The sequence below is a fragment of the Helicoverpa armigera genome, chromosome 5, assembly GCF_030705265.1.
Source record: "Helicoverpa armigera isolate CAAS_96S chromosome 5, ASM3070526v1, whole genome shotgun sequence".
NCBI classification, from domain to species: Eukaryota; Metazoa; Arthropoda; class Insecta; order Lepidoptera; family Noctuidae; genus Helicoverpa; species Helicoverpa armigera.
In genome coordinates, this window is record NC_087124.1 from 7,344,895 (window position 1) to 7,358,091 (window position 13,197).

The 13,197-nt window shown below is 36.7% G+C and overlaps 1 protein-coding gene across 2 annotated transcripts; it reads right to left on the reverse strand.

Moving 5' to 3' along the window:
- LOC110381642 (serine protease inhibitor 88Ea) lies at positions 1 to 12,584 on the reverse strand. 2 transcript variants are annotated; one of them, XM_064034714.1, is made up of 8 exons: positions 12,378 to 12,584; positions 5,266 to 5,563; positions 4,831 to 4,998; positions 3,620 to 3,881; positions 3,208 to 3,306; positions 1,905 to 2,035; positions 1,225 to 1,351; positions 1 to 750 (listed from the first exon to the last, which is right to left on the reverse strand). In XM_064034714.1, exons 2-8 carry the CDS (start codon positions 5,554 to 5,556, stop codon positions 590 to 592), a joined length of 1,239 nt encoding a protein of 412 aa, XP_063890784.1. In that variant the 5' UTR covers positions 5,557 to 5,563; positions 12,378 to 12,584; the 3' UTR covers positions 1 to 589. The 2 variants fall into 2 exon arrangements, with proteins under 2 accessions (XP_063890784.1, XP_049698192.2); XM_049842235.2 differs by lacking the exon at positions 12,378 to 12,584 and adding an exon at positions 5,643 to 5,665.
- Positions 12,585 to 13,197: the final 613 nt, after the last annotated feature.

Sequence of the window (13,197 nt, forward strand, 5' to 3'; positions counted from 1 at the left end):
ATAAAATACGATTTTTTGGATTATGCCATTGAGGCATAGCTCAGTTTAATGTACTTAATCACAAATATATAATGGTAATAAAAAAAACTATAAAATAATAGTTACCTAATTACAAAAAGACTTAATCTAACTTATCGAACAATAATTTTAAAAATTTAAATGAAAATCTCTTGCATTAAAATGTCTTAGGGTAAAAATAAATAAATACAAAACTACTCCTAAATAAACTAAACTTAACTGTGAACTGGTGTCTAACTGACACACCTTGACGGTTTTGCTACTGGTTGATATCACACTTTATTATCATTATACCTTCACAACGAAGTTAAAATTTGGTAATCACAGTTACTTAATTTCATAAAATATGCCCAAAGTGCAGTTATGAGGTCAACTTATTCTACACGTAAGGTTCTTTGATATTGAAGTCACAATTAAAAGGTAACTTATTATTAGATGACTTTGATGAAGCCGTCATTTTACAATCTTAAGAAGTCATGTCTTTTTTGTCGATCAGATCTGAAATTTACCCAATTTATATTAAGTCAACTATAAAAATTGCTTTAAAACTAATTATGGTGCTTGAGGTGATTTATTTCTTAGGGTCTCTGTAGACACCCATGAAGAGAATGGAGTTGGTAGGACGTTCGTAGATGAGGTATACGAAGGGGAAGTTGGCAATGAACCGGCTGGGCTCCGCGGGTCTGGACGACCGGAATCCGAAGATGGCTGTTGCTGCTGCAGCCACGGTACCTATGGAACAATACAAATTTTAAAACATTAACTCTTAATTACCTGATCCCCAGAGCCCTTACATAAAGTATATCATACAGTACAACTAAATATTTCGTACATAAATGGAGCCCACATGGTACAGCGCCGCAGGCACAAGCCGACACGTCTGCTGTGTTATCGGATACACAGCACGTTGATGTCAATTATACAAGAGGAATAGCCCTTTCTAATGTGTGTACTTCTCATGATTCATAACTTTTGTCTGCAGGTTAACAAGCGAATTAATATTGACATAAAGAAATCGTGTACCTTCCTACATAGTTTTCGCTATATTTTTCCTTGTGGTTATCTAAAATATGAAAGTTATCTATAATTTGGCCTAAGTGAGCGTTCTATAGTGCAATAACGTGACTGTAATGATGAGTTATGACTAACATTTTGGCTGCAAATGACTCGCTCATTTGCAACTGTAATTGATTTGCGGTTACGTACCTTCTTCATCGATTTGAATCTTCGCCTTGTGGACAGCGTCATCGAATAGGATGCCGCGTTGTTCTGACAGCGTGCTGAAGTCAGCTGTAGCGTTGAACAAATCTCCCACTCCTAGTCTCTCGAGCACCTGAAAAAATAAAACGTTAGTTCTCTAGTAATTTAGAACACAATAGCTTACAAAATAATCACGGAATCAAAATGTAGTGAAATATTATTAAGACTTTTCCTTATTTTATAACACGAAGACTAGATTACATTCACAATCATAATAATGAAGTGCTCTGTTAGATTTCAGATTTCTTACTTTCGGTCTGTCTATCTGAGATGTCTATCAAGATCTCAAATGGCTCTAGGTGGAAAGTGGGCCACTTGCTGCGATTGCTTATACAAATCAAAAAGCTGAATTGAAAGATATTGAGAGATAATGTTTCAATTATTTATTTTACAATGTTCCTCGCACTTTGCAATGACAACCCTTTTCATAGATTCTAAATTAATTCTATAAATAAATAATAAAACTGCGTCCATGCGTGTTTGCTTTTTTTTTTGCATAAAATCTGTGCTCATGATATAGATATGTAGTAAGAATTCCTAATTAAACTGTTCAGATATGGGAGAGAAATTGTAATTGATATCAGTAAGGAATAAAACACATAGCGTAACAAGTAGGATGAACTTACGTCTCTCAAAGGCAGGCTCCTCTCCATGGTGAACTTGGGTATTTCGACGATGACCTCACGACCCATGTAGCCTTCTTCTACAACGGCCGCCAGACGTTCAGGGGTCAGGTTAGCAATAATGTTGCTTACTCCTGTACAAGAACAATTATGTATTAATTAGGTATTGGTGGTATCCGGTATATCTTAGACACCAATGACTGTGTTTCGGATGGCACGTTAAACTGTAGGTCCCGGCTGTCATTGAACATCCTTGGCAGTCGTTACGGGTAGTCAGAAGCCAGTAAGTCTGACACCAGTCTAACCAGGGGGTTTCGGGTTGCCCGGGTAACTGGGTTGAGGAGGTCAGATAGGCAGTCGCTTCTTGTAACGCACTGGTACTCAGCTGAATCCGGTTAGACTGGAAGAAGACCCCAACATAGTTTGGGAAAAAGGCTCGGAGGATGATGCGGTATTGGTATCCGGGTACAGAAAGAAGTTCCCCAGAACACGGGCGAAACCGCAAGAAACAGGTCGTGAGAAATATCAAAAGTGAAAATATAATAAAAAATAATTGCCACAAACATTTTATTTATCGAAAATAAATTTCAGGAGTTCAAATCGCTACTGCCATAGTAGCAATTAGGTAAATAAAATTTGATTGATGGCAACTTGCAACCAACGGGTCAAATAAAGCAACAAATAATCCATAAGACTTAAATTGGTATGTACCGTTAGCAACCGACTGAACTAGAAACCACAGGTAACAGTATGCTCCATCATTCATATCAGATTAAGTGCTCAGATCTGTATCGGACGAAAACGAAGCGAGGGCGATAACATCGAAAGTGTTTTCAAACAGACTCCATAAGTGTTTCAATTGTGTGTATATTTTCTTATGCAGGTGTGACAGCTATGCAAATCCCATTAAGATAAAAAGGATTTGAATAATTCACAAATCGTGATAAAATGGAATAGAAGTCATGAGCGCTTTGATGAAGCTTGCAGTCGAAGTGTTAGGCCGTAAGTATAAAGAACCTTACGAGGCACTCCAACACATAAAATTAAGTAGATGAACCGTCGAAATCGACCGATGACAATTAAATATGTGGCATATTTAATTTGATGGAAATTTTGATGGTTGATCAAACTAATTATTTCAAATACGGTTATAATTCAATTAGTTATGCTCAAGACATAAGTTGGACATCGTACTAGAAAACTCAGCCTAGCTTTTTCCCAACTATATTGCAGCTGAGCACCAGTGTTTTTATTATATTCACCAGAATATTTTAAACTGTTGTTGACTGTCCATAAGTTAACTAACCTTCCTTCATGGAGTAAGGTGGCAGCAGGATATACATGCTGATGTCGTTGCCCTTGTATGGCAGCTCCAGGATTTGTGCTCCGAGGTCATCGTTTACCACTGGAAAGGAGAATAAACGTTATTATAAGTTTCATATAAAAATGTACACTAGATTACTCATGTGTTTTATACTAATCGTTTATAAAATACTGTACTTTTTTGTAGTGTACCTAAGTCTAAGAGGGTTCTTCTAAAATTCCATAATTACATTAAAAAAATCTATTGCAAATTTTACAGAAAATGAAATCAACACTAGGCTATTTAGGCCATATTCTTTCTCATTTTCTTTTAGAAAAACGAGACATGATTATTATTTGAGTAACCCTTTAATTACATATATTATTCTATAGGTATAAGTAAAACAATCACGTACTGTAGTGGAAAGTTCCCTTCTGCTTCATGAACGGTACGAGCGTCTGGCGCGTCTCCGATACAAAAAAGGCTTCCTTCTTTGTCCTTTCCGCGGGGAACTTGGAAGCCCACACGCCCTTGAAGTAAGCAGCATTCGCGAGCACCAACTTAGTGGCCTGGGTGATACCGTCTTCGGGGAGCAAGTCCTTGATGTTGTTCTTGGTGATACGGGACACCCAATCGTTGATGTATAGGCGAGAAGCCTCGGGGTTGTCTCTGAAGTTCTGTAAATAAAATGACATTGATAATTTAATTGATGACTTGATGAGTATTAGGCATTTCTTTTTACACGAGTAAAAATGTTTATGGAGCGGTCGGCCGCAGTTTCAGAAAATGAAAAGCTAAGTATATGTGCCAGAAATTACGGTATCTAACCGTTTTGTACTTTAGCCCTGCAGGAATGAATGATCTCGGCGAAGAATTACGGTATAATTGATTATGCACATTGCTAGACTCCAAGATATATACATAGATTATAATATCTATATTTTGTAAAAAAAATACTGTGAGAACATATTTTCTTCAACATTTATCTCCTTACTCTAATAGTACTATGGGATGGTAATGCGACACTATATGTAGTAGATAGCCCACAATAACTTAACATGAATCTAGATGTAAACTACCATCACCGTAACTCTGGACTCTAGACTCTGGTCTATTATTTAATTTTCTTTAAACCTTCATAACAATTTTGTTGGGCCAAAACAGCAGGAATTAAACCCGATATCTTGTGCACATCACATAAGGTAGGTACATGTGTCGTATGTTATTTACTTGTCATCATCCTCCGAGCCTTTTTCCCAAACTACGTTGGGGTCGGCTTCCAGTCTAACCGGATGTAGCTGAGTACCAGTGCTTTACAAGGAGCGACTGCCTTATCTGACCCCCTCAACCCAGTTACCCGGGCAACCCAATACCCCTTGGTTAGACTGGTGTCAGATTTACTGGCTTCTGACTACCCGTAACGATTGCCAAGGATGTTCAATGACAGCCGGGACCTACAGTTTAACGTGCCATCCGAAACACAGTCATTGGCGTCTAAGATATACTTAGAAAGTACATACAAACATGTTATTTACTTGTATGTTGCAATAATCGTCGTCATCTCCCGAGCCTTTTCCCGACTATGTTGTATGTTACGACAATTTAATTATTAAATAAAGTACTTACCAGCGTCTCCACCTCTTCACCGAACAGGTCGAGCATGCACTGTCGCACGCGCAGCCCGGTGTCCGCGAACAGCTTGTTGGCGCTGGTGAACTCGTAGCTGTCGCTGTTGTTGTTCGCAATCCTGGAGCGCTGGTCCACCTTGTAGGCCGTCATCAGGTTGATCTTGTCCTAGAATTTCATAAACAATATGATTTATTTTTGTTATTGTAATACCGTATTCGTAATATGTATACTATGGTATTGTCTTATTAGAGGAGGGTTGATTTAACTCTCTTTGTGACCATATTACTATATTCTCTTAGATCGCGCGCACACTGTGACTTTTTATCGGCCGATATTTTTGTAAGTATATAAGAAGCTATGTGATAGGTTGGCAGGTAGTCATCGAAAGATTTGGGGTTGGTTTTCAAATATGAAAGCCTTTATCCCACTCACCATTTTCTCAGCAATTCGCAAGGATTCCTTCAGCGCGTGCTCAGTTTGTTCCCCGGATGAGAAGTACGCCAGAACTAAAGCGTGGTACACGGAGAATGGTGAGAAGAAGATGTTGTCATCAGGAACCGCCTTGTTGATGGCGTCGAACAAGTTGAGCGTGAACTCCAGCTGCCCTCGGTATAAGGAGGTGCGAGCCTCGGGGTCCAACTTCTTCGAGGAGTCATCCTTGTAGAAACACTGGCTGTTGACGGTCGCTATGACCAGCAGGCCCACTGCCACTACTTTAAACATGATGACACTGGAACAACAATATTAAAAACTATTTCATTAATCTGTTTAAAAACTTCACATATTTTTAAAATCGATGCTGAAAATACCTGAACATGTAGTATGCCTACTATCTCAATACGGTTTGCGTATGTCTTTTGTTTACGCAGATTTTTATACTACCATCCATGTGTCATTATATGTGATTATCCCTATCTAAAGGCAATTACTCATAACAACCTATTGGAAAATTATGAGTTTAACAAGCTCTTGTTTTCAAGAAACAATATTTTGTACAGGAAAAAGGTTTTTTACTCAGATGTTTTAATTTACAAAACATTGTTATTGAACCATATTTAAAATAATTGCGCCAAGGATAGCAATGCTATTTTCTAATATACACGAATCACGTTAGGGATAGTTTGTAATAGGTATACATAAATATAGGCGGAATGGAACAATTGGGTTTTTTGGGTAAACAATGTTTGACGTAGAGATTTAATAGAATTAATGACAGAACAACATTTTTTATTTTGCAATATTTTGAAAGTACCTAGCTAGTAAATTATTTAGTTATAAACGTAGTTAAAATCTACCTCTAGATACTTTTACTCGTTATTAAAACAGTATACCTATGCATAAAATAATCCAGACTGCATTGCTACAGCTACTACGGCACGCTTGGGTTACGCTTGGGCCTAACGTTTGTTTACCAAACCACTCTATTCGCAATAGGTAGGTATTGTCAAACAACACGTAATAAGCGTATGGTTGAATAGTTCTTGATGTAATAAAAAGAGCAAAACTTGAACCAGACAGAGTTTATTTTATCTATGGGCATTTCACTCGCTTTCTCCTTGAAGCCGAGGTGGGGTGGAGCGGTCAGCCACCCACGACTCGGACAGCATGCCATAATATGCCACTAGCATTCGTCTCCTACGTAATATTTTATTTTTAATAGGAGCATATTTAAATGGATTCTAAGATATCGAACTCTAAACCTTATGTTTTTATTAATGATTAGTTAGATTGGATCGCTTACGATCAATTAAACATGTACCACTTATTAAAAATAGCCTACAATATATCAGCATTTTAAATACACTTAGGTTGCCTAATGCATCTCACTAAATGGTATAAACGTGACTGATGGGTGCGGGTAATAGCTCGGCCGCAATGTGCATTAAATTGAGAAAGCTAGTTAATTATCGTGTGTCCGATCTCTATACCTAATTAAATGATCTAGGTTCAAAAATGAGGGTCATATCTGTTAGCCGCTCAATCATGTCCGGACATGGCGTGTGATTGATTAATGCCTCGCATCCACCACACTCAGCCTCGCACGACAGCTCGTTACATCTGTCCCCGCTATATTCCGGAACGAACATATTTATTACACGGATGGGAAAACCCCAGCCATATTGTATTGTATGTAATCGTAAAGCTTGACCTGATAACCGACACTCGTACACACTGTAAACGCAAACATTTTACACAATTATACATTAATATGTTTACCGTTCGTTTCACACATTACGAGCAAATTCAATGTTATGCCTGCATATGTCCGGCCAGTGACATAATTTAACTGATTCACTATCTGATATTTAGAAAACTGGAAATATTTAATTATAGTGGCGTCTAAACTGGTTTTTCCTCTTGTGTTCCGAGACTGATTACCTTCATACAGATTTAACCTCTGTAGTGTGACTCATCAAGAAGGATGTGTATTTAAAAGAAATAACATTGCCTTGTGTAAACGAAAGTGGGTCGTAGTGTTCCGTCTCTGAGTTGTGAGTCAGCAAATATGATTTAATATTAGTTCTTCTTGGGTTACTGGGTATCACCCGGTGCACATCCGCTATTCACCTTAATTTACGATTGTAGTACAATTAAAGGCTCTACCTACTTAAAATACCCAAACGCGTAACATGCGTGGTTCCAAATTTTTTGCTGTTTGTTTAAGCAGCAGGTTCTTTTCTCAGGACATTCAGCTGAACAAAGCATATTTCGATACAAGGTCTACATTGTGGCGTTTCTTAAAACTATGGGAAAGGTTAACACAATAATGCAGTTACATTTTACCAGTAATTTGGTTGGAATGCTTTTATGCAGTAAGTTTGAAAGATCAGAGGTGTGCCTGACGTCAGAGGGAATCCCAGCCTCCCGCGAGTAGGTCATGCTCACGGCAACCGCTGCGCCAGCGACACTGTTCCGTGCAATGCTTGGATTTCCCTTTGAAATCAATGCTGCAGCGAAAGTTAAGCACACGTCATCCTCGACACATTTGTTACACAACAGAACAAAACCGTGTCGCCACGGCATGTCATATTTGAAGATATATACTTCAAAAACTGTGATCGTCTGGAACACAATGCAATAATATCAATGACTTTTCACTGAATGAAATCATTGTGTCTTGTATAAAAGAGACGGCTTAATTGGGACTTGCATAGTCACTAGTATAGTTACCAGCATAACTATAATTGAAGATAATGACTGTTAATTACTAACCATTAGTTACATTCAAAACACATAAGTGTGAACTATGCAGATATTCTGTAGGTACAGGGTAGAACAACCCTTGAAACTTCGCTGTCAGTCTATCGATTGCTTACTAGAGTTTTGCACGAACAAGGTTAAAAATGCAATGAGCTTTATCATTTACTCGCATCTAAATGAAACTCAAACCATATCTAAAACATCCACTGCAGTGTTAGTATTCACTGCAAAACAATTGACGATGTTATACAAAATGATCAGCAAGAAATGACATTTCAAAACAACTACAATTTAGCTGCACACAATGCATTCATCTTAAACGATTTGAAGAGAGACAGAAAACAAACTACTTTGTATTGATGTTGGTGAGTTACCAATCATCTCAGAACTTCGAGTATTGTCATTCTTCTTATTGTGAAGGTTCGGGATTCCCATAAGACATTAAAATTATTATGGTTTCTCCCACCGTTCAATAACTCTCAGCATCCATCATCTCATGAATATCTCCAATGCAGATATTTATCCGCAGCTGGCCAGTTATATCAATTATCCTTTAGGCAGTATTTATATTTATGTACCTACGTGTAGTATTCAGGAAAAAAACTCGTGATCGTTGCTTTATTGGAACGGGTTCGATTTGAATTGTCATTGGCGTCGAGACAGTTGAGTAGCCGACCGCTACAGCCTGCGTCGAATGCGCACCGCGTATTGCTGAATGTACCTACTTGCTAACGGTTTATTTGACGAACAGCAAAATTTTAATCGAATATCTTATGAACATTCATAACAACTTAAGACACTTGATTTCGATGCGAAGTTTAAATTAACTGCAAAAAATGCGAAAAATCAATTAAGTTATTTTCTTTGTTGTAGGCAGTAATTTCATCTGAGAAATATAAGCTTTCTTGGTTAAAACTTTGGTGAAATTGAAAACCCAACATTGAGGGGCTTTGTCCTCCAAAATAACCGGTTTCTGTTCAAACAATAATACGGCAAGTGTTCATGTTGACCTCGGCTGGTTTGGTCCATTTTTCGGAAACATTAAGGCCATACAACGCACACGTAACGTTTGCATAAGATCCTCGAACAGAACCGGCGCGCTGCCGGAATAACAATGAACTACCCATACCGACTAGGTAACTGTATATGCAGTCGTGTTATCGAAGAAACTATGTTTTATCTTCTTGACATAGGTAATACTCAGTTGGTATTAAACTTATGACCTTATAGGTACAGCTAGGGAACGTCGAAAATAATAGGGTAGTTTCCAGGGTCGAAATAATGAAATAATATTTAGTCCGCTTTTTAGATAATCAAAAAATATTGGATACGTATTTTTTCTTTTTCTAATTTAACATAAAATGACAAAGATAATACGCTTCAAAAATTAGGAGTGGGGGCCTTTTACGTCACAGTGTCCTGAAAATTGTAGCAACTTGTGACGTCACACTCAACTTTAACACGCTATATCTTAACAAGTTCTGATCCAATTTAAAAAAGAAAAAATACGTATCGCTTAATTTTGGACAATCTACAAGACGGACTAATTATTATTTTTTAGGAAACTAGCCTATTTGAATGCGGTAGTTGTTTGCCTACTGCGTACCTAGTCAATGAGGAAAGAAACTTAAAACCAACAAAAAATAGACGTAGGTATTTTAATAACATTTTCATTACTAGATACCTATGTTGTATTTTTTTACTATGTTACTGTGCCCTTACTGCCCTTACCGGGTCCATAATTGTACTGAAGCTTTAAGCATTGCTTACCACCTGTAACACACATTATGGAATGCAAATAAATGGATATGAATATGATATTTTGGGAACTTGAATTTCGCAACCCAGTAGAGTTACGAGAAAGAAAATGAAATCTAACAAAAATGAAGAAACCAAGTTTCCATATTTGCCATTCAATGATGATGATCATTAATGGTTGACGCCATTGTGTAGATATGACACTAACTTTCTATTCAGTTTCACGGTCGCTTTTCAACTGATGTTGGATGTAGCTCTACGTCTATTCATCTTTGAAAGCTTTGTTAGGTCTAATTTCCTTTTATATTGTGAGCCTACATTAGAGGGAAATAGATTTTTGTATTTTACTTTACGGAATAGTTAAGCCAAAATAATTTAGCTACCTAAACGGAACTAGGCGAAAAACAAAAAACTACACCTATGATAAAATCAACTCTACAAAATTTTTACTATTAACTGTGTCTAAAAAACCTCGAGAAAAAATGAAATATTCAACGAAGGTCTTGCACTTTATACTTATACACCACTTTTAATCTCCAATGTCAGATGCTTATCACATTCATGACACTCGTTCAGATATAGGTCGATAGTAGATATTCACTCTCACTAATTAATATAAACCACTAGTTGTTTTACTTGAAACAATATTTATTTCATTCACCCCATTGAAAAAATTAGAAGAAAAATCCAGGTTGAGGATGTCAAAAGCTATATGTAAGTAAATACAAGACGAAGATCAAAAGATTTTCTTTCTTCATAAATAGGCTAAGTAAAAACGCCGTAGGAATTTTTAAAATGAGACCTGAGACCTGATGGTTCCTGTGATTGGCGTGTCCGACAAACAAATCAAATCTTCACCTTTCCGTTATTTGGAGATAGTTGTAGATAAGCACTGAGCAGAAAGTGTATAACAAACCTCTACCTATCTTCCTATATCTCTATAGAAAATATAGATGAAGGAAATCCTAAAGATAAAGATGGTAATTAAATTGAATTGATGACAAATATTATGGTTTAAGTGCCCATAAACAAGACGATAAATGACATTATTATATGTGCATAGTAATACAACCGTTTACCCCTATTTAATATTTAAATGTATTCCACAATTTTCCGAGAAAATATCAAAATTAATTGCGTAGGTATATTATGACAACTGCCTACTCCTTTTAATTATATCTCTTCTTTCCATATGTGGAAACATGGAAAACACGACTTGAGTCAGGTGTTATTTGATTCACTTAATTGTTCCGATTTTCGCGTGATTTTCCTTTAATAGTTGGTTAGGTAGGTCACTTATACCTATACCTGCCAGTTTTTTAATGCCGGTATTTCAGATTAGTTTAAATTTCAGTTAAGGAAAGCTCCTTGTGAATTCAAGTCAATTGTTATGAAAATTAAAAGCGAACTCTTTAACCTTAGGGCTACATACAAATCCTCTGAATATCTAGACCCAATTGATATAATAAGTAGGCAATTCAGATAAAAGCGATATGTGTGACATAGGTAGTTGTTATCGATCAATGTTTTTGTAAAAATGCTTGATTGTAGCAGTCGAGCAGTCGTATGATAGGTTTAGTCATAAATGGCTTATTCGTCATATATGGCTTATAATAATTAGCACGAGTATTTCATCATTTCTGGAAGCCGACCCCAACATGGTTGGGAAAAAGGCTCGGAGGATGATGATTTCATCATTCTTGGTTTTAATCAATGTTTTGGTTTTCTCTAGGTCTTTGGTAACTACTGCAACACAAGCCATGTATTTTTTTTATTAGCCATTTCTGCGTAAGCCATCCAGCCCATAGTCAACGTTAGTTATATTCGTAAACGATAGTAATAAAAATATATAAAAATATTTAAAAATTAAAATTAATTATTTAAACTGACAACAGAATTAGGAAATGTTATATTTGAAATGTACAGAAATAGGGCACGTTATGAGTTTATCTGTCTAGATAAGGTAGATACGTGAATACAATGTTATCCTGTGTATCTATATACCTTAACGACGAGTTTATTTCATTTGTTTGGTTTACTTAATTAAAGTATTTTGAGAAGATACTTTTTGAACAGTTACAAACATACAAGGTTCAGTCAACTTAACTCTTTAACATCTCTTATATAAAAGGTTCACAAAGACTTCGTAGTTCTAGACGTTAATATACTTCGTGAAAACGTAATTTTAATTAAGCAGCCTTAAACAGGGCGGTATCTAGTAATGTGCAACGAATCAAAGCGACATGGATGTTATGTGCGCGTACTGTTGCGAAAATTCGTCACAGTAAATTAGAAAGCGTGCATGATAATCTGCCAGGCGGTGACGGCCCTGTGTTGTGTTGATACTCAACAAGCACAGTTACACAAGTTTTTGTGAGAACCTGTCTCTTTGATTACTGGAAAACAATTGCTATGAAGGTAATTATAGAAATTAATGTAACTATGTACATAAATACGCAGGTACAGATACTTTAGGTCTTAACCCTTCGTAGAGCAAACATAAACACTGATTTTCTTAAACTACTGCCGTCATCCAACACAAACAACAGGTACAGACTAAAAAGAATACAAAGTAAATAACTCACCGAAATGTGTCCTTCTTGTGCACCAAGATTTATTAAAGAATTTTTGAACTGATTTATTTATCTTTATATGTAAAGCGTTTCACAGTATTATGCTTGCGTGGTTATGTGTTAATATAATCTTTATGATTGGTATATAAAATACCATGCGGAGCGTAACGTTGCACTGTAGCGAGACTCGGAGACAGACTGAGTGAATGAGGGCCGGTCGCTATCCTCTTTTATGTTAGTATTGTAGAACTGGTATGCGTTTGCTCACCAGCCGATGTCAACGGGAGGTAAATTTAAAAGAATACTTTTTATTAAATCGCCCACACAATACATATTGGATCAGAAGTGTGTTAAATGAGATATAATCTCTGATCAATTAATCGTTGGACGAAACCGTTAACATAACTGTAAGAGTGTCAACAAAGACCGCAATACGGACAGTCCTCGTCCCTTCGAGAAGAAGGACCCTTGAGTTGTCGGATTAGGAAATGTTTCAGATATTAAATAACAAAACACCTAGACAGTTTCGATTGTCCTTTGACACTAATTGTAGAGCGACTAGAGTATACATAAATTCAGAGAAAATTTACTACGAAGTACCTACCTGTATACCTATAGTAAGCAAGCACCTACTTAAATCTGTAGAGGTCATCAATCACTACAGTTTTCTATGTAGGTAAGTTCAGATTTGACTTTGCTAAAAGTACTAGATAAGTAGGTATTGTGAGACCGTGCTATTAACCTACTAGAATTCATCGTGTTACTTACTTTCGGACGGTCATCCACGCCTCCTTTAGATGAGATCGGACAATACAATGATGGAAGAAATGTC